Source organism: Calliphora vicina, chromosome 5 (genome assembly GCF_958450345.1).
Source record: "Calliphora vicina chromosome 5, idCalVici1.1, whole genome shotgun sequence".
Lineage (NCBI taxonomy): Eukaryota > Metazoa > Arthropoda > Insecta > Diptera > Calliphoridae > Calliphora > Calliphora vicina.
In genome coordinates, this window is record NC_088784.1 from 34,150,615 (window position 1) to 34,171,652 (window position 21,038).

At 29.0% G+C, this 21,038-nt stretch overlaps 1 protein-coding gene across 2 annotated transcripts in view; it reads right to left on the bottom strand.

Annotated features, from left to right (window-relative positions):
• blo (bloated) overlaps positions 1–21,038 on the bottom strand; it is a 326,331-nt gene that overhangs the window by 166,610 nt on the left and 138,683 nt on the right. For both annotated transcript variants that reach the window (XM_065514412.1, XM_065514411.1), the window contains exon 3: positions 2,342–2,990. In XM_065514412.1, the coding sequence (XP_065370484.1) occupies positions 2,342–2,639 (298 nt within the window). In that variant the 5' untranslated portion in view covers positions 2,640–2,990. The remainder of the gene's footprint in view (positions 1–2,341; positions 2,991–21,038) is intronic.

Below are 21,038 nucleotides of genomic sequence, written 5' to 3' on the forward strand. Positions count from 1 at the left end.
ATAAAACGAATAAATGTTCATATTTAAATTTATTAAATTGCTTAAAATTTTTCATAATTTCAAATTTAAATAAGTAATAATGACTCACAAAAATTTAATTGTTTCTGAAATTCGACAAATAACTAAAGACAAAGGGACTTTCGATCACTGTAGATGAGTGCTCCGATAGCTCCTTCTATAAATATATAAATATTACTGCAAAAAGTTACAATTCTAAAAACAAATCTTTAAAAATTTTTAACTTAGGACTTGAACCAATGAAAATAAAAGGTACGGAATAAAATATTTGTTATTTAGCTGGCGAAATAACCAAAATTTTAACTTAGATTAAAGTGGGGTTGAATGTGATGGAGAATGTGATTTTGAAACGGTCGTCGAAAGTGATATTGAGGATGACATTTGTAATGAACATTGAAATAGATGAAGGCCATGATCTTAAAATATATTTATATAAGTGATATTATTAACCGCGTACGTAAGTGTTGCAAAATATTTAATAAATCGAATGATAAACACAAATATTGCAAACTAACGTTTTGTTGCAAGAAAAGCATGGAGTTCGTCTTATACATGATTTTGAACATCGTTGAACATCATGATGATAATGATATCAAACTTTGGACAGATTCCCTTTATTGTGTAATTCCCCAAGACCACTTTATTAAGCAAAGATTCGGCTACGTTGATAGAGCTTGATGTATAATACAATTTGTTATAAATAATTTAGAAATAGTGGATTAATTTACTAAAGAATTAGTTACTCAATTTAAACCCGGAATTAATGAACGACATAAAAAGTTCTTAATAAGTTTATATTGTATTTGAATTCAGGATCATGTCCAACTAGCTCAAATTTTTTAAAGCATAGCTCCAAAACGGAAACTAATGGGTTTGCTAGTCAATTGTTTTGTAGATTGTTCGGGAGTTAATCTGATCAGAGTATTTCTGTTGAAAATTTCATGATGGACTTTGTTTTCGAATGAATTGTTAACTTTAACGTTATTATTTGTTTTTCGTTAACAATAAAATATTAAAAAACCGACATCAAAACTTCATTCATTACTTTTTAAAAAAATTTTAATTATTCGAATAATTCGATTAATTTTAAACGTGTGATCGAATTATTCGAACAAGTTAAAATCTCTTATTCGAATTATTCGTTTTATTCGAACAAGAGAAAAATCGAATAATTCGAATACCCTAGTAGCGAATCAGTTACTGCGTTTTGGTTATTGCGCCATGTTCTGAATGCTTCCTTTCTGACTCTGATTGCTATTTTGTACTTCTGATTAAACCAGAAGAAAATCTTCGATTTCTTTGGATGGAATGAAAGTCTTCATTTCCAACATAATTACATGCTCAACCATTTTCGCCATGGAATTCGATGCCCTTTCCAATAAGGAATTGGAAATGGCATCGAAGCTTGATAGTGTAATATCCTTTCCCGTATTTTGTATTTAACCCAGAAATAGTTAAATTCTGCATCATATGTGCCTAAGGAATGCTGGCACTGGTACACAACTTCATCGCGCATGTACATTGCATTGCCCAAATGGAAATTGAAAAGCGATAGACCGAGATACCCAGGTATACAAAAATCCTGTGGATCAGCATTCTCAGATAGCTGGGTTTCACATAAGGCGAAAATATCCGACCGATGGAGACAAACGTGAGCATACCAATCAATTTTATTCATATTCGAGAAATGTCAAAATCAAAATGCGTCGTACCAACTGAAAAACCCCTTAAATTGTTAATAAATAGAAAAACTTTATGGAAATAAAATCGAATTATGGTAGACTTTAAGATAGAAAGTTTATTATGTAGTTCAAACCCAATAAATCTGCTTAAGATCGTTGATACTTTAAGCTTAAATAAGATGTAATCGAAATTGTTAAATAGTTTTCCGAACAAAAAGTTGATTTCAACTTTTTTCAGCAAAAATTCGATTGTTCGAACAATCGACTTATAGAAAGAACCCTTTTGCATATATAACACTGTGGTTCCAAATTTGAACCAGCTGGATAAAATTTAATGGATATTTTTATAGAGATTTGGGGCTCTGAATCCCATAATTAGGTCTAAACTCCTCTGTGTTACGAATTTTCCAGCTCTTTTTTCATTGATCGGTAGAAAAGTTTACAAATTAGGTACAAACAAGGTAAAAATAAAAGTTGGAAAAATTTCAAGTTCCCAGAATTTTAAATTCTTGAATTTAACCTTACGCATAAAACTGTGAATAGTCTAAATGTTTTCACTAATTGTTCTCTATTCTTTAATGTTTAAAATTAGTAGTTATAATTTAGAATTAAAAAAAAAACAAATAGAAAATAACACTAACCAATTCGTTTGACATGAACATCTCGGTTAAATGACACTCTGGGTCCACCATTAGCATTCGGTTGAGCAGATGACACTTGAGGTTGCTGTTGCTGTGATGATGGCTGGTGTGCAGGTGTTGATGATGATGCTGTAGCTGAAGCATGTTGAGTTTTCGTGGGCACTGATGATGTATTAGCTGGTGCTACTGATGCAGATGTTGATGGTGACGTAGTCGCTTGTGCTGGCGCTGATGTTTGAGCGGCTGCTGTGTCAGTTTTTTTAGTATCTTTTGGTAATCTTTGGTTTTGTACAGCCATTGTTTTGCAAAATTTCAAAATTTTGTATGACTTTTAATCGAAAATAAGTTGTAAAACAAATTTGTTTTTTTTTATTCTTTTGTAGCCAAATATCTCTCTCTCTGTCTGTCTCACTCTTTAAGTTTCTGTTGCTATAAAGTCGTTTTGGCTTAATTATTTACTGGCATTATGTTGGCTTATTATTTTTTATTTGTATAATTTTGGAAAAAATATTTAATTTCTTTGCTTTTTTTCTGGCAGATCGTTATCTCACTCTCACTCATTTCAAATTCATTACAATTTGTTTTGGCTTTTTTTATTTATCAATATTTTTTTTGTTGGGATGGGGTAGGAATAGGTTTTCTTGTTTGGCTGAAAATTTTAGTAAAAGAAAAAAATTTTCGCTTTAGAAATCGTTTGTTTAATTTTCATTAAGAGAAATTTAATTTAGCAAAAAATGAATTATTAAGTGAGAGTGGTTTAATGGTTAATTTTGTTGTTGATTATTTGATTAGAAGATAAATTGAAAGTGAATTTATTATTAAACTTTTTTTTTAAGAAACAAAACCAAATTAAAGCCAGTGGTCTTGTTCGCCATTATTGAAATGTTAGCAAAAGTTTTTGGGTTTTAATTTTTGAGAGAAGTTTTGGATTAATTTACCAGAAATTGGTTTAAATATCCGAAATTATTTAGTTATGTTTTAGTTAATGCTTAATAATTTAAACCAATTTAGCCATATTTTTAAAGAGTTATTTATTAAAGCTGCTACTTTCTAACTTTATTTTTAAAGTCATATTGTGTTTATATTTTATCAAAAGTGAACAGCTTTTTTGTATTCAAGTTGTTTTTGTTTGTGAATTATTGTTTTTTGTTATAATTCGATAAATAAATTACAAAATGAAATGAATTTGTTACAAAATTATGGATGAGTTATTTTGATGGAAGTGACAAAGAGATTGATATTTTTTTTATAACTACTATTTATAAACGTATACAATTAAGATTGAAATAAATATCTATAATATTCATATATTAATTTTTCTACAGAAAAAACTGTTATACACAAAATTTTCTATCAAAAAATCTGTTATACACAAAATATTTTACGGAAAAAACTGATATCCCCGATATTTTCTCTGAGAAAAACTATTATACTCCAAATTTTCTAAAGAAAAACTGTTATATTAGACATTTGTTATAGAATATTTTTTTTTATTGGAAAATTTTGTTAAATTTTCTACAGAACAAAGGGTTATACTCGAAATTTTCTATAGATAAAAACTGTTATACACAAAAATGTCATTGTTAATTGTGTTATACATAAAATTTTATATACATTTCCTATAGAAAATTGTGTTATAAACAAAATTGTCATTATAGAATAGAAATTGTGTTATACATAAAATTTTATATACATTTCCAAACAAAATTGTCATTATAGAATAGAAAATATTGTTATAGACGAAAGGAAAATTTTTCATAAAAAAATTAGTTTTGAACCATACTCTTCGGAATTCGATAATACTTGGTTCTTCAGAATTTCGAAATTAGAGTTAGTTTGTTTTTAGAATATATACGAAGTTCATATTTTTGAATTTTCAATGGAAGAAACTGTTATAGTCTATAGAAAATACTCTTAGACACAGCATTTTCTATAGAGAGTACTAATATTTGAAACCAAAAATCAAGTAAGAGAGCTATATTCGGTTGTGCCGAATCTTATATACCCTTCACCAAATTATACCTCAAAATACAAATTCTAAATATTTTTAGGTAAACATAATTATTTTTTTTCCAAATTTTTTTTTTTAATTTTTGGGAAAATTTTTTTTTTCAAATTGTTATTTCATTTTTTAAATTTAATTTTTTTTTTTTTTAAATTGAAATAATTTTTTTTTTTTTGGTGAAAAAAAAATTGGGGTTAAAAAATATTTTTTAAACATTGTAGGTCCAACTTACTACGGTCTTATATACTTCGTTGCAAAGGTCTTTGAAATATATATCATTAGATATCCATATTGTCTATATTAATGACTTAGTAATCCAGATATAGGTCAAAAATCGAGGTTGTCCTTCTCGAAAGCATGTCTGACAGATTTATTGAAGATTTGGATCCCGAAGATATCTGGGGTTTTCAAAAAATTGATTTCAACAGACAGGCAGACGGACATAGCTTAATCGACTCCGCTATCTATAAGGATCCAGAATATATAGGGTCGGAAAATTATATTGTGGAAATTACAAACGGAATGACAAACTTATTTATACCCTTCTCACGAAGGTGAATGATATAAAAATTAAAACGTATAAGAGTCTTTTGTAAAAAAATAGCAAATATAACCAAAATTATGAATTTTGAAAGTTTTACAACAATGCAAATATTTTAATATTTGAAAACCTTTAGTAGTTTAATATGTGGAACAGGATTTTTGCAGATTCTTTTCACTCTCATTTGGTGAATTTTGGTAAACAAATTAAATTTTAGGTGAATCCGTTGGTGCAGCAAGTCCACTCACATTTGAGGAAAACCAACATAACATAACCTTTATATATTGCGTTTTAATCGCCTCAGTAGTTTCGGAGTTATAATAACAAATTGAAGTAAAAAATATAGTTTTTTCGTTAAAATAGCAAATTTGTATGTTTTAAAAATTCCATGAAAAATCAAAAACGGCATAAATCACTCAGGTTTATTGATTTATCGCAAATTCACATATAATAGCAACAAAATGAGATATAGATCATAAAAATCGATTGATTCATTTCTAATTTATTCACAAATAAGAGAATTCGCTCATTTTCACAAAATTTTAGTTTTTTTTTTTGATATACATAAAATTGAGTATTTAATGTTCTTATTTCGATTGATTGAATTTTGAAAACATTTTCCCCATGCTATGTAAAAATTTTCACATATATATTGCGTTTTAATCGGCTCAGTAGTTTTGAAGTTATAAAACAAATTGAAGCTAAAAATATATTTTATAAGTGAAAATAGCAATTTTTTTTGTTTTAAAAAACCCATGAAAAATCGAAAACGGCAGAGATCACTCAGGTTTATTGATATATCGCAAATTCACATATAATAGCAACAAAATGAGATATCGATCGTAAAAATCGATGAATTATTTTCGAATTTATTCACAATTAAGTGAATTCACTAATTTTCACAAAATTATATGTGCTTACAAGCGTGTACTTTGAGTGGAAATCTTACATGTGTTTTGTTATTGTAACGAATTTTAGTGAAACTCTCAGATTATTAGAATCACCGGGATTATAATATTCTGAATAGGTTTTACTTAAAATTCATAACAGTAAGGAAAATGGTCTCATTCGCCAAAATATTGAAAGAAAAAAAAATAGTTTTTCTCGAAAATCGCAAAATTTAAATCGAAGGTACGGAAAAACTATGGGAGATATTGTCATATTTTTATACCCTACACCACCATAGTGGGGAGGGTATAATGCGTTTGTGCAGATGTTAGTCTAGCCACCTTAAAGTATACCGATCGACCTAGAATCACTTTCCGAGTCGATTAAACGATGTCCGTTTGTCCGTCTTACTGGCTGGCTGGTCGGCTGGCTGTCCATGTAAACCTTGTGAGCAGATTACAGGTCGCAATTTTGAAGATATTTCGATCAAATTTGGTAGATCAAATTTGGTTCAAGGACCAAGCCTATTGAAACTGGCTGAAATCGGTCCATTATTTCACCTAGCCCCCATACAAATGTCCTTCCGAAATTGGACTTTATCGGTCATAAATGTTTAATTTATATATGTATATCCACAAAATTCCACTCCAAATAAGTTTTATATATACGAAATTCATGTCACCAAATTTTGTTACAATCGGTCCACAATTAGTCATAGCTCCCATATAGACCCGCTTCAGAAAATCACTTTAACGTGCATAAATCGCTTAAAAATGTTGGTATACACACAAAATTCAACATAGTTAACTTTCATATAGACATAAATTACACGACCTAATTTCATGGTGATCGGTCCATAATTGGTCATAGCCCCCATATAAGGCCCACTTCCGAAAATCACTCAAAATTATAAATTATTGAAATTTTAAAAGAAAAATGTTTTTGCTCTTTTACTTAGTGTAGGGTATTATATGTTCGGGCTTGACCGATCATACTTTCTTACTTGTTTTTATTGAATGCGTGAAAGTCTCTTAAAAAACTGATGTTTACAATATTTTCAAGTTAATTTGTAATTTTGACATTTCATGTCAAGTGAACCAACTCACATAGTGGGATGCGAGAGGGATATCTATCAAAATAAATGTGAGATACAAAACATTTATTTTGATATAAATCCACTAAGCGACCAACACCATCTTAAAGGAATAGAAATAAGCTTTCTTTGTAGCAAAAAAATATAAAAAATTGCCCATTTTAAAAGAAAGTCAAAAAAGTTTTTGATTTTGCCAAAAAAAAAATTAAAAATTATATATCTTCAGTTACAAAACATTTATTTCGATATTTATTCCACTAGCATCCCACTAAGCGACCAAATAGGACTTAAAGGAAAACAACTAAGCTTTCTTTTTAGCAAAGAAAAAAAATTAAAAAAGGGTCCATTTTGAACAAAAAGATCAACAAAGTTTTTGATTTTGCAAAAAAATTCCAAAATTTTATGTTTTGAGTTACAAAATATTTAATTTGATAAATATCCCACTGGAATCCCACTAAACGACCAAATAGGTCTTCAAAGAAAATATCTAAGCTTTATTTTAAGAAAAAAAAAGTCAGAACAATTTTTGATTTCGGAAAAAAAATTTTATTATACCCTTCACCTTCGTGAGAAGGGTATATATAAGTTTGTCATTCCGTTTGTAATTTCTACATTTTTCATTTCCGACATTATAAAGTATATATATTCTGGATCCTTATAGATAGCGGAGTCGATTAAGCCATGTCTGTCTGTCCGTCTGTCTGTTGAAATCAATTTTCTGAAGACCCCAGATATCTTCGGGATTCAAATCTTCAATAATTCTGACATGCTTTCGAGAAGTTTGCTATTTAAAATCAGCAAAATCGGTGCATAAATAACGGAGATATGAGCAAAAAACCGGGACAACCTCGATTTTTAACCTATTTTTGATCTACATATATATGGATTACTAAGTCATTAATATAGACAATATGGATATCTAATGATAGATATTTCAAAGTCCATTGCAACGATGTAGATAAGGCTATAGTAAGTTGGACCTACAATGGGTCAAAATCGGGAAAAAATATTTTCATCAAACAATTTTTTTGTCATAAATTTTTTTTAAAAAAAAAAAAAAATTTTTTAAAAAAAAAATTTTAAATTTATTTTAAAAAAATTTGGAAAAAACTTTTTTTTTAAAAAAAATTAAAAAACACTTTTGAAATTAAATTTTGTTTACCTAAAAATACTTAAAAAAATTTATTTTAATTGAAGGGTATATAAGATTCGGCACAGCCGAATATAGATCTCTTACTTGTTTTTTTTAATATTTTTTTTGGAAAGAGCTATCTAAACTATTTGAAACACATTTTGCTAAGAACAATAAGTTACATGGATAAGAAAAAACACCTGCTTGGCCAAAATGTCAAATTTTATCGACCGATATTGTTACGAAATTGTGTCTAAGTTACTATCCAATAGAACTAACCTTGGTGCAAATTTTATCCCGATCTGAAGATATCGATTTCAAAAGTTGGTTCACTTGACATGAAATGCCCCATATTTATCTAACCAAATTACCCTGATGGCAAAGTTTTGCAAAAAAAATCATAAACGATGACTTCAAAAAATATAATTGTTTAGCAAAATGGCAAAATATACCAACAAACTATGTTTAAAAGACAATAGAAAAGGTGGTTAGTAAAGTGACCACTTAAGCGGAAAGAGTTAAAAAAATTATAGATAATATACTATAGAAAATATACTTTTATTAAAAAAACGCACCAAATATGCTTTAAAAACTTGCCCTGGTTATTGGATATAAAATACTTATTGTTAGTTCATTAACTAATGAATTTACAATAAATAAATAAAATATTAATAAATTGGTTTTGTTCACAGATTTCAGCAGACCATCGTAGGTATTCAAAAGCAAAAAATTTATACAAAACACTTACTAATTAATAATTAAAACTTAATAAACGAATTTAGCTCTTCCTAATATAGTGCTTTATTTTATACAAAACACTATAAAAATGAAACCAGTCTGTATGTTTAAAGTCTTTTGTGTTTTTTTATTACACCACCAAACATTTTCATCTGCATTTAAAATTAAGACGACTCGTAAGTTTCCTGTTCACATTTAATGTTTCCTTATTGTTGAAATGATTTATTATATAAAACAACAAAAAAAATCATTAAAGTGTTATTAAAAAAAAAACAGCTTATAAAATATTTTATTATTATTATTGCAAAACCAATTCATTATAATCAAATAGTAGCAGCAGTGATACTTATTAATTTGATTTGTTTTGATTTCTTGAAGCACTACTCACCCAGTCATTTAGACACACATTCTAAAGTGTCTGTGCATGCAGGCATAGTGGGTCTATTAATAAAATAATCAAGCAGTAATTGTCCTAGAACCAGTGGTTACCGAATTATCTGCGTAAATAGTTATTCTAACATGTGTCTGTCCTAAGAATAAATCAATTGACACTAAATAGATTATAGATGGGCCAAAGTTACATCACTGGTTCCTTATTAACAATTTAACTAGTTATTTAACCGGATACTAAGAGACAGTCCAGTAGTCAGTTGTTGTTAGTCACATCTAAGACAGTACTTTGGAAATTTAACTAATTAAATATATTAATTTGTCTATCTAATTCTATTAACTAAAGTTCAAATGTTGTACAACAGAACGTAAGCCCCAGTTTAAAACTTCTTTTTTAACTACCATTATACAATTCTTACCCACTGTGACACATAAGTGAGTGTGATTTTAATAAGGAAATTCAATAAATTTGATTTAAAACAGAACTGTACACCATAATGACAGCACAACAATTGAAATGTATAGAAACTAATATCAAAAAAAATACTTAATGATGTCTTAAATAACAAAAATAAGAAAAAAATTATATAAATTATTAGTGACTTTAAATATCATTTGAAGACAACATTTTGTTTTTTTTTTCTATCATTTATGCAAAGACTTTATGAACAGCTGGAATTTGTAGTGTGAAAGATGTGAATTCCATGATTAATGTCTCTATTGTGTTAAATGGAAGCAGCGAATAGTTTTAACTCTTGATTTCTTTTGTTTATAGAAAAAAAGGAAAATTTATAGCTGATACGTGCAGCATGTGGAAGGTCATAAGTTAGTTGGTGTCCGCTATTAAGTCAATTTTAAATGAGTTGGAAACTATAGAAAAATTAGCATAAAGAGAAGATTAATTTTGGTTTATTTTTAGTGCATTGGGTTGGTTTTAAGAATAAAAGGTGAAGCTTATATAGAACCTCCCAACTGTTGATCCGTTCAAAACAAAACTTGGAATATCAGTAGAGGAGAGGTTAGTCTATCAAAATATTTGTTAGCAGATATCATTGAATTTTAATTTTTACGTTTCCAAAAAAAAAAAAAACACTCATACAAAAAAATAATTGACTTTTTCAAAACTGATAAAACTATATGAAAGACTAAAGAACGGCGCATATTTTGTATTACTCATTTCAAAACACCCGGATTTTGAGTTATGACGTTGTTGCAGCAAATGAGCGATATTACAACCCGCAAAATTACATTATAAATAGATTCGTCTTTGAGCTGAAAGAGCAGTGCTGATATCCGTCAAAAAAAAGGTCCGTCTCACTAAGAAGCATTTAAGCAGAAAACTGAACCAAAAAGGCAAAAAACAAAGTACACAGATCGATAGACAGCATATTGTGGATTTTCAAGACTTTAAGTTAAGATTTGTGTTTTGAGACGCTGACAATGTCAGACAAGAAAATTAAATGCGTTTTTTTATTTTTTATACCCTTCACCTTCATGAGAAGCCTATACATGTACAAGTTTGTCATTCCGTTTGTAATTTCCACAATGTAATTTACCGACCCTATAAAGTATTTATATTCTGGATCCTTATAGATAGCGTAGTCGATTAAGCCATTTCCGTCTGTCTGTCCGTCTGTTTGTTGAAATCAAACAGTCAATTGCCATCTTTGATATATCATCATGAGGTCTTCTCAAAATATAACAATGGCCAATACTTTGAATAAATTAATATTGATCAAATGTTTCAAAATAAAAGCTAAAAATTTAAAATCTTTTTTTTTAATTTTTAGCTTTTTTATAAAAGCTAAAAATTTTAAAAAAATTCACATTTTACTTGTGAAATTTTGAAGATATAATATGGAACGGTATTTGGTTTGAGCAGAATCGTGCTCCATGTCACGCAGCCTATGAAAAAAACTTATTTTGTGCACTAAATTCGGTAGTCTTGATACCAACTGTCCTTCTCTAATCCGGGTACTATCGTTTGGCCCATTCGTTAGATAAACGTAAACAATGTATCATTAAATTGTGACAGATGCAACTGTAAGAATATATTTAATTTTCAGAAGGAATCTTTTTGTTGAACTGCCGTTTATTACCAACATCTAATGGCGTTTTCTTTTCTGGCATAAATGATGCCTTTATTCTGCCTCTTACCCTTTTCTGTATTCTTTTCTAAAAAAAAAATTAGTTTGGTAGGGGTTTAACGTTTTCTTTTCAAATAATGTTACCCTAAAACCCCGAAGATATGCTACACGTTTCACTCTCAATTTTATGAAAGGGTTAGAAATGAAGCACTTTTTAAACAGCAAAATGTATAGTTTTTCAACATTTAGAAGGTACATAAAAGAAAATTGCATAAATGGTAATGGTTTTTGTTCTATTGTGATCGTTAAAAATGTAAAACATTATGAGGGTATGGGTAATCTTAAATAAATGGTACAAAATATGTTGGCAACATTTTGTGTCAGAAAAGAAAACTCCATAAATTTCCAATTACACACCTAGAGCAAAAATATTATTGTTAACCATAACCATTTCATGGTCACTGTAATCATGTATATGATTGCGGTAACCATAAAAATCAAATTTTATTTCAATTTATCATTCACTTGTAACTTGTAAAATTCTTCTGAGGGTCACCGTCGACCCTAAGCTTTTTTTCTACAATTCTACAGTGTACAATTGCAAATTTAGTTTAATGAAACAAAACCACTTGTAGAAGTTTGACTTGTAGACAAAATTCACTTGTAGCTACAAACTTGTAATTTTATTTTGATGAAACACAATTATTCACAAGTTCACAATTTTACAGGTAAAAACACTTGTGAAATAGGCCCCAGAATATTATTTTTCCAAACCTGGACTGCGAAAATTTTTGGTAAAATCTATGTAAGGATTGAAGGAATGATAAAAAAACCCTTTTAAATTAATTTAATTAAAATGAAAATTAAATCTAATTTCTAATGCTAATCAATTACTGTCTGCATCTAAATCTAGGTAAAATGAAATAAAAACTAGACATTTGCGTGAAAAAATTTCAAATGCATTTCAAATCATTCATCAAAATTAAATAAAAACAAATTGAAATGCTATCTGAGACGATTGTGTAAAGAGCAATAAATAAATCACACAAGTCAATCATGTTTAAATTAAAATAAATATGTATAAAACAATGAATGCCTTAATGTATTTTAGAATTTTGATATTGCCATTGACGTTCGCATTAATAACTTATTTGATAAGTAAAAAATTTAAAAAAAAATTGATTGGTTTTAGTTTCAACAACAATTAGTTATTCGATGCTGCAGTTTCGCTCGTACAGCTTGAAATTTATAGGTCTGCTTAGACCAGATGCAATATTAAACATGTATTCAAAGTAGACTTTTGACTACAAGCTCGATAACGAAGCTAATATGGCTCTGACAGGATCGTTTACAGATGCAGTAAGTTGCTTGGGTAAAGTTAATTAGTCTGATCATACCAGATGCGATATCTACATATCGATGCTTATATGGTTCTGAGAGGATTGTTTACGGATTCTGGTAGCCATATTGATAGGGTCCAAATTAATAGTTGTGTTTGCGGAAATATTGAATATTCCTTTTAATGACATCTGCAAAGTCCTCATGTCTATGTCTGGAGAACTACCATATTGCTCAGTCCATTTTCTCATGAAATGTCGAGTCAATTGAGAGTGAATGTTAGATGAATTCGTTCATTGGTCCATTATCCTTTATGGGCATCATAAAGGCACCAGTTTTTAAACTCAAGTGATCCATCTATCTCATCCCTTATAACCCAATATATATCAAATAAATATGATTTCGTTAACTCTTAAGCTTTCCTTTGTCGGTTTAAATTGTTTACACCCAAATTGTCTCCGAAATTTCTTAAACAATAAACATATGAATATTATTGTTGACAGGCATAACATCCAGCCTTTAAATGATTCAATAAAAAAGTTTCCTTTTTTATAAAAAATGTGATAAATTTATCACATTTTTTTCATTTAAAAAATTTTAAAGTTTTATTTAACTTTAAGGTTCTATCCCAAAAAAAAAACCTAAAAAACGATTTGTGCAAACAAAAACTCTCAGGGGTTTTGTGACTTTATATTATTTGATGGACTGTCCATAAACCTGTCTCAACATTTATTTCTATATTAAAATACACCTTAAGCGTAATAAATGAACAAAAAGTTAAAAAAAAAGTTGACATTCTTTGGGTGCGGTTTAAGAATATTGAACGCCAGTTTTTTTGGCTAATAACGATTGTTTTTTCATTTGATATTTGGTTTCATATATAAATATTACGCTATATTTCTTTCATTTTACTCTTATTTAAGTAATAAATATTTGTATGTTTAATGGTCAAGCGTGATTTTTCTTATTTCAGAATTGTGCTATAGTTTCAGAGTCTTAATAACACAGACACGTTTTAAGTCGTGTTGTTTTGTAACAAAAATGGCAAAAAAACAAAACAAATGAAATTGAAAAATACATATATAAATTTGAATTTAAATTAAAGCAAACTTTAAAAAATCGTTTTGAATATGTGGTAGCTTTTTTTATTACAAAAAAAAAACAGTAATTTTAATATCATGTTTCATAATTAAAACAAAGCTAACCTTTTACCATTTTGAATCCAAAAGAACTTAAAAACTAAATTAATGAAACAAATATAACGTCATACCAGAGTCTTTGTAAATTACTTTTATTTTCGTTATTTATTTGCAACAATTTCCTAAACAAAAGACTTTAGCTTTAAACTTGCTACAAGCAACTCTGCATTGATTACTTGGCATCTAAACAAAAGACTTTACCAACAAACTTGTTACAATTATTTTACACATTTAGCATAACAATTGCTTTAAATTTATTTATTTTGTAATTTATATATATTTTTTAACTCATTCATTAATTTGCTCATGATGTGCTAATGTTTTGTTGTCGCTGTACGTGTAGTTGTTGTTAATGGATTTTAGTTTAGTTTTTTTTTTGGTTTTCTATTATAATTTAACAGAGAACCCCACCCTCATTTATTTAATATTTGTTTGTATAGAAAATTAATATGATTTTTTTTTTTTAACTTATGTGTGGCTCTTTTTTATCTTGGGCTATTAATTCATGTTTTGTTAATATTATTAATCTGTTTGTTATACTTTTTTGGTACGCTACCGTAGGCATACACAAACTTAACTCCTGTATTCAGTTTTTATTGAAAATTTTCTTATTACAAAATTCAATTTTAGATCCTAATATAGTCTAAATTTAGCTTCGCATCCGGACCATCATGAGTCCGGATGCGGTCCAGAATTAGCTTCAATCGCAGATTCAAATTACGCTAAAAGCTTAGGACTAAATATAGTCAAAATTCAACTTCTAATGTAGGTCCACATATTTAGATTCAATCATATGACCAAGTATAAGTTAAGCATCAATCATTGTAAAATATAGACCGAATTTTACTTAAACCGTATGTCAAAATACAGTCCACGATTAGCTTCTTTCTATAGGCGGTTCAAATAAAGTCGAAATTTAGTTTCAGTTTAATTTCAATCGTACATTCCAAGATAAGCTTCTATCATTGCATAGTGGTTTATAAACTTTTTTTTGGAAATAATTCGGTATCTTGGGAACTATTACAGATATTGTTACGAAATTTCATATGGTTTGAGCTGAGGTATTTTCAAGTTGATTTACGTTTATTCAGCTTTCTAGCACTAATGGGGGCCAGGTCGTAGCCCCTCACAGGTGGTCACCTCTGATCTAAATTGTTTTAAAAAAATCGCCAAAAATCCATTTATGATCCGAAAGACCTTAAGCAGATCTACAAAAAATATCCTTACAAGTGTAGGTTATCTTTATTATTTGAAGAGATATTCAGTTTGATTTTTTTTTTTTTAATTTTGCTCGGTCTTTTTATGGTTTTTTAGATATGGCGGGCCTACGGAAGGTCGAAATTTATTTCTAATATATCAGCTATATTGGCTATTCTAAATAAAATAAAACAACTTGCTAACAGTTATATCTTCCCTATAAAAAGTTATACGCATCCAAAGTTGGAACTTGTAAAAAGGCCCGTATTTTTTACGTTTTTTCCCAAAAAAGCCCGTATATTTTTTCTTTTGTAGAAAAAAATTTTCTTCGGGACTATATAGAATTTTTATATGATCCGGAAAGATAACTTAATGCAAAAGCATGTAAAGAAAAATTTTGATCACTTAAGCGGACATATCACCCCCCAAACATATCCAAACTTGGGCGATTTTAAAAAAAAATCGGTTTGGGTAAAAAATTCTAAAAAGGCAAAGTACCGATCCACGAAAGAGCTCCATATTTGTATAACTCCATATGTTTCTTAAATACCTACTAAGTTTTTTTACTATCACACGGTAAATAATGTCACAGTAGGCACTTTTCTGAAAAAACTCAGTTTTTGGAACACATTTTCGCCGTTTTAGGAATTTCGGTATTTGAAAATAAAAAATGTCAAAAATTCTAATGCCATTGATTTCAGGATATTTGAGTCTATATTGGTTCCAAATTTTATTAAGATATCTTTAACTGTTAAAATTTTACATTAATTCAAATTTAATATTTGTATTCGTGTAAAATCACCATATTATATTTAATTAGATTTTAAGGTAAATAAAGTCCCAAAATTTTATAAAATTATTTAATTTTACTAAAATATTAATCCTCAAGTCCTAAGGTTTTCAACAATATCAAATACTTATATAAAAAGCCTTTATTTACTCCTCAGATGTTCCACAAACCTAGCCCCCTTTGATAAATTTGTACGTTTTTTCATATTAGGTACTTTAATAGTTTGTCTATATATAGACAAAATTTAGTTTCAAGCGTGGGACACAATATAGTCCTTGCTAGCTTCAAATATTCGTCAAAATATAATCCTTATTTTGTTTCAATTATAAGCCCACATACAGTCTAAGATAAGCTTCAATCATTGTTCAAAACATAGTCTAATATTATTTTCTTAAATAGTCCAAATATATTACAAATTTAGCTCTAATCATATTTCCTAATAAAATCCATAACTATCTTCAATATTTGACCGTAAGATAGCTTCAATACTTGGTCCAAATACTATCCAAAAATAGTTTAATCGCTTTTTCAATAACAGTCCAAATTTCGTTTCAATTGTAGGTCCAAATATAATTCACACTTTAGCTTCAATTGCTAATCCAACTATTTTTAAAATTTAGGTCAATTGCACGTCCAAATTTGGCTTAAATATAGTTCAAATTGGGCTTAAATATAGTCCAAATTTAGCTACAATCATATGTCCAAATACGGCAAAATATTAGCTTAAATTGATGGTCCAAACATAGTCCAAATTTATCTTAATTCTAGGTCCAAATTTGGCATCAAACGCCAAGTGCAATCGTTGGTCCAAACATAGTTAAAACTTTACTTCAAATGAAAATGTTATAAACAAAATCTTTTTGAAACGAATTTTATAAAGGATATTTCAGTAGGTGCTTCTTCTACCCTTAAATTTAATCAAACAGAGTATGCTTAAGATATAATCGAAATGTAAAACTTTTCATGACTCTGGCGCATAACATAGGCTGAATTTGGCCCATGGCATTGGTTATGTTGGCTTTGAGGATACTGTGGTTTATGACTAATTCGCATAGAGGTGTGACTTAAGAAAACCCCACAATAAGGTCTAACGGAGTTAATGTGAGATGACCATGCCCTCAAATCGCCCTTGCAGAATGTTCAATGTGACATAAGCTGTGTGATACGTAGCGCCATCTTGATGAAACCAAATGTCGTTGATGTCCAACAAACTGTGTTTGAGCTCGCTGCAAATCGTGCAAATGTCAGCCGCGGCTTTGCTAGGTAGCGCACATCCCATATGTCTAATTTACCATCACTCTTCCGCATAAATCAGGCTGAAGTTTTGCGATGACATGGGTAATGTTGGCTTTGAATGCCGATGTGGTTTGTGACTTATTCGCATAGACCTGTGACTTAAGAAAACCCCCCACAAGAAAAAGTCTAACGAAGTCAAATCGCACGATCCCGGTGACAAGTTCATATCACCTCCACATTAAATGACCATGCCCTCATATCACTCTTGCAGAATTTCAATGTGATATGAGCTTTGTGGCACGTACGCCATCTTGTTGAAACCACATGTCGTTGGTGTCCATATCTTTAAATTCGCTCACGCCTTTGACTGTGATGGTCTGGCCGCCAGCTCAAAATCCACATCCAACTGTGACTTTTTCGGGATGCATTGGACGCTCTTGGATCTCATTTGGATTGGTATCTTCCCAAGTTCGACAATTTTGTACCTTTTCATCCAGAAACGGGCCTCAGAACACCCATTTTGATAAAACAATTTCATCATTTGTACCTGTAGGTTCATCACAGCCAATACGTCAGATGTAGCTTCAAAACAAGTAAGAAAGTATGGTCGGTCAAGTCCGACCATATAATACCCTACACTAAGTAAAAGAGCAAAACCATTTTTCTTTTAAAATTTCAATAATTTATATTTTTGAGTGATTTTCGGAAGTGGGCCTTATATGGGAGCTATGACCAATTATGGACCGATCACCATGAAGTTAGGTCGTGTAATTTATGTCTATATTAAAGTTAACTATGTTGAATTTTGTGTGTATACCAACATTTTTAAGCGATTTATGAACGTTAAAGTGATTTTCGGAAGCGGGTCTATATGGGAGCTATGACTAATTGTGGACGGATTGTAACAAAATTTGGTGACATGAATTTTGTGTATATAAAACTTATTTCGAGCGGAATTTGTGGAGATATATATATAAATTAAACATTTATGACCAATAAAGTCCAATTTCGGGTTGACATTTGTATGGGGCTAGGTGAAATAATGGACCGATTTCAGCCAGTTTCAATAGGCTTGGTCGTTGAGCCGAAAAAATAACATTTACCAAATTTCATCGAAATATCTTTAAAATTGCGACCTGTACTCTGCGCACAAGGTTTACATGGACAGCCAGCCAGCTAGCCGACCAGACGGACGGACGGACATCGTTTAATCGACTCAGAAAGTGATTCTAAGTCGATCGGTATACTTTAAGGTGTTACACTAAGATTTTTGGGCGTTACAAACATCTGCACAAACACATTATACCCTCCCCACTATGGTGGTTTAGGGTTTAAATATGTCCGCTATCAACTGTCAAAGTTTGGAAGTCCCTATTGGATAATAAATTCTTTTGAAGTCTGCAAGTTATCTAGAAGGGGATTTTATATTAGTTGATTTTTCTCTCACTTATCTGTCATTTTAGTTTAGTTTCCATATCGTTTCCAAGCCACAATTTTATCATTATCACGTATTATTGAACTTTATATCCCTCCATGGTGATTTTCTAAAACAAACGAAATAAATTACAGCCAATTCGACAGATGTAGCTTCAAAAATATGGTCGCTATCAACTGTGAAAGTTCGAAAGTCGATATTGGAAGACCTTTTTTAACAAATTTTCAAATTTTCCTGAAGTCTGCAAATATCTAGAAGTTTAAATTTAGATGGTTTTTAAAACCTATGATTTCGAGAGTATTTTTGATAGATTTATATAAAATTTAGGTCTGTAAGTTTCAGAGGACTTAGGAACGTTGAATTCAACTAACAGTTAGATGCGGAGATATCGGTAACTCAGGTTATCTTTATATTATGATCTGAAATTATAATAATTTCGCAATCAAGTTGCATTACAATTTTCATATAACAAGTTATCTAGAAAATAATTTCGATTCACTTGGTTTATCTCTTATGTATCTGTCTATTGACAATGGATGTTGCTATTTTCTAAAATCTTTGATATCGAAAATATTTCTGATAGACTGGGGACAAACACTTGCAAACAGGGCCAACGATTAAAACCTATTTTTTTATAATACCTAGATTTGTAGTGAACCTGTAAACCATTATATTTCATTTGTATTTTATTCCTTTCTTTAAATGTCTCAACTGACATTTTATCAATCAGTCTCTCTGTTGTTTATTTACAAATCAAAATCTATTTAATTTACTTTCATTAGCAAATAATAAATAAAATTAATTTTGTACTTTGTACTTGTTGTATCTATCGGTGTTGCATTTAAGTATTTCATGTGATTGCTTTCAACTGATACAATTGTGATTTCTGTTGGCAAAACTCGAAAATGACCTTGTGGTAATTTGCAAGTTTAGTTTGAAAAATGTGATACATTTTGTTATGAGCGAAATAATAAAAAAAAAAAGAAAAGAAAACAAATAAAGTAGAGATTTTTAAGATTGATATTTTTTGTTTAGTGGAGTAAAAAATATGTTGTTATTCTATTCTAGTTAGGAAGAAAAATTAATGGCATATTTTATTGTAGGTTAAAATATTTATTTACTTATTTAGTGGTAAATTGAAAAAATAAGAAACAAAAAATGCATTTTTAAGTTTATTTCACAAATGTGGATTTACAGATTTTGTAATATTTTACTTCTTAATGTTAGTAAACATTTTGATTTCCAATTATTGCATTATTTTATATTGTTATCTCCTGTCAAAGTCGTGTTTTATATAATAAGGAATTAATTATTCCTATATATTCACACAATCAAGTTCCCATCAAATTTAATTGAATAATTTCATAATCTCAAGCACTTGATTTTTAAAATGCCAAAAACCATTTCAAAATATTTTATTAAACTTTAAATGATTTGCTAATCTTTTTAAGCACATAAACTTGATAATTTTCTAAAAAAAAAAAAAAAATTATATAAGAACTCTTTGTTATAGACTTGCCGACTAATAAGACTCAACTCAATATAAAAAATGAAAACAAAAAAACGCCGCCATTACAACACACCACATAACTATTTAAGTTTAAAGTGGCATGCAGCAACAATTGTAGGTGTCTCAGCAAATAATTAATAATACTAAGAAACGAACAAAAAAAAATCCCAACCAAAACAAAAAACAGAATTATTCAAATCACGACAGTAGTCATGTTTATTTTATTTGATAAAAATTAATTTTTTTTTGGCTGTTTCTAAAAGTCATGTTTATAACTTCGTCACAAACCAAAATAAGCGGCTTAAGCTTTTGAAATTTTTAATGAAATTGAAACTTGAATTATCTACAAAAAATTGCTGCAAAAAATTTAAAAGAAGTAAAAAGAGTAGTGGCAAAAAAAAAGAATTATTATTGTTATTTAAAAAATACTTAAACATTTATTGTGTTCAAGTATTGGCTAAAGATAAGAATTAATTGACAGAATAAATATTTTGATTGTTGAATAACACAAGAGAATCATGGATTTTTAGAAATAAGTTAGAATGCCGAATCTTATGAAGTACAAAATTTAAGTTGGAGGTATTTTTTAGGCCAAAATTAGTTTAAATCTTAAAGGCCTTATTAATAATCAATTTATAATTTTTTTACATTCTTAGAAAAAAAATTAGCAGTATATTTGAGACCCAGTTTAAAGGACTATAACAAGAAAATGGAGAGGCCCCTAAATTAAGATATACACTTAATAAAAGCCTATATCAATGTTTATCTATGTTTTGAAGTATGAATTTCTATATGGTTAAACAATTGAGATATATCTAATTTAGTAAAGCAGTAAAATATTAAAACAAATTAACGAAAACATCCCAGTATGCAACATTTCGAGTCAGTTCTTTTTATCGAACTTATTTCGAATTAAAATCGAAAATATGAATTTATTATGATGCTCTATCCAATCTACATTTTTTAGAATATCGTATTTTAATATTTTGTAGAAATGGCGAATAATGTTCGAGTTTTTTTTAATGTCAAATTTTATTTTTGCACAAATTGACAAATTCATATACATACATATTATTCTTTTGTCAATTTGTGAGAAAATAAAATTTTATTTCTTATCC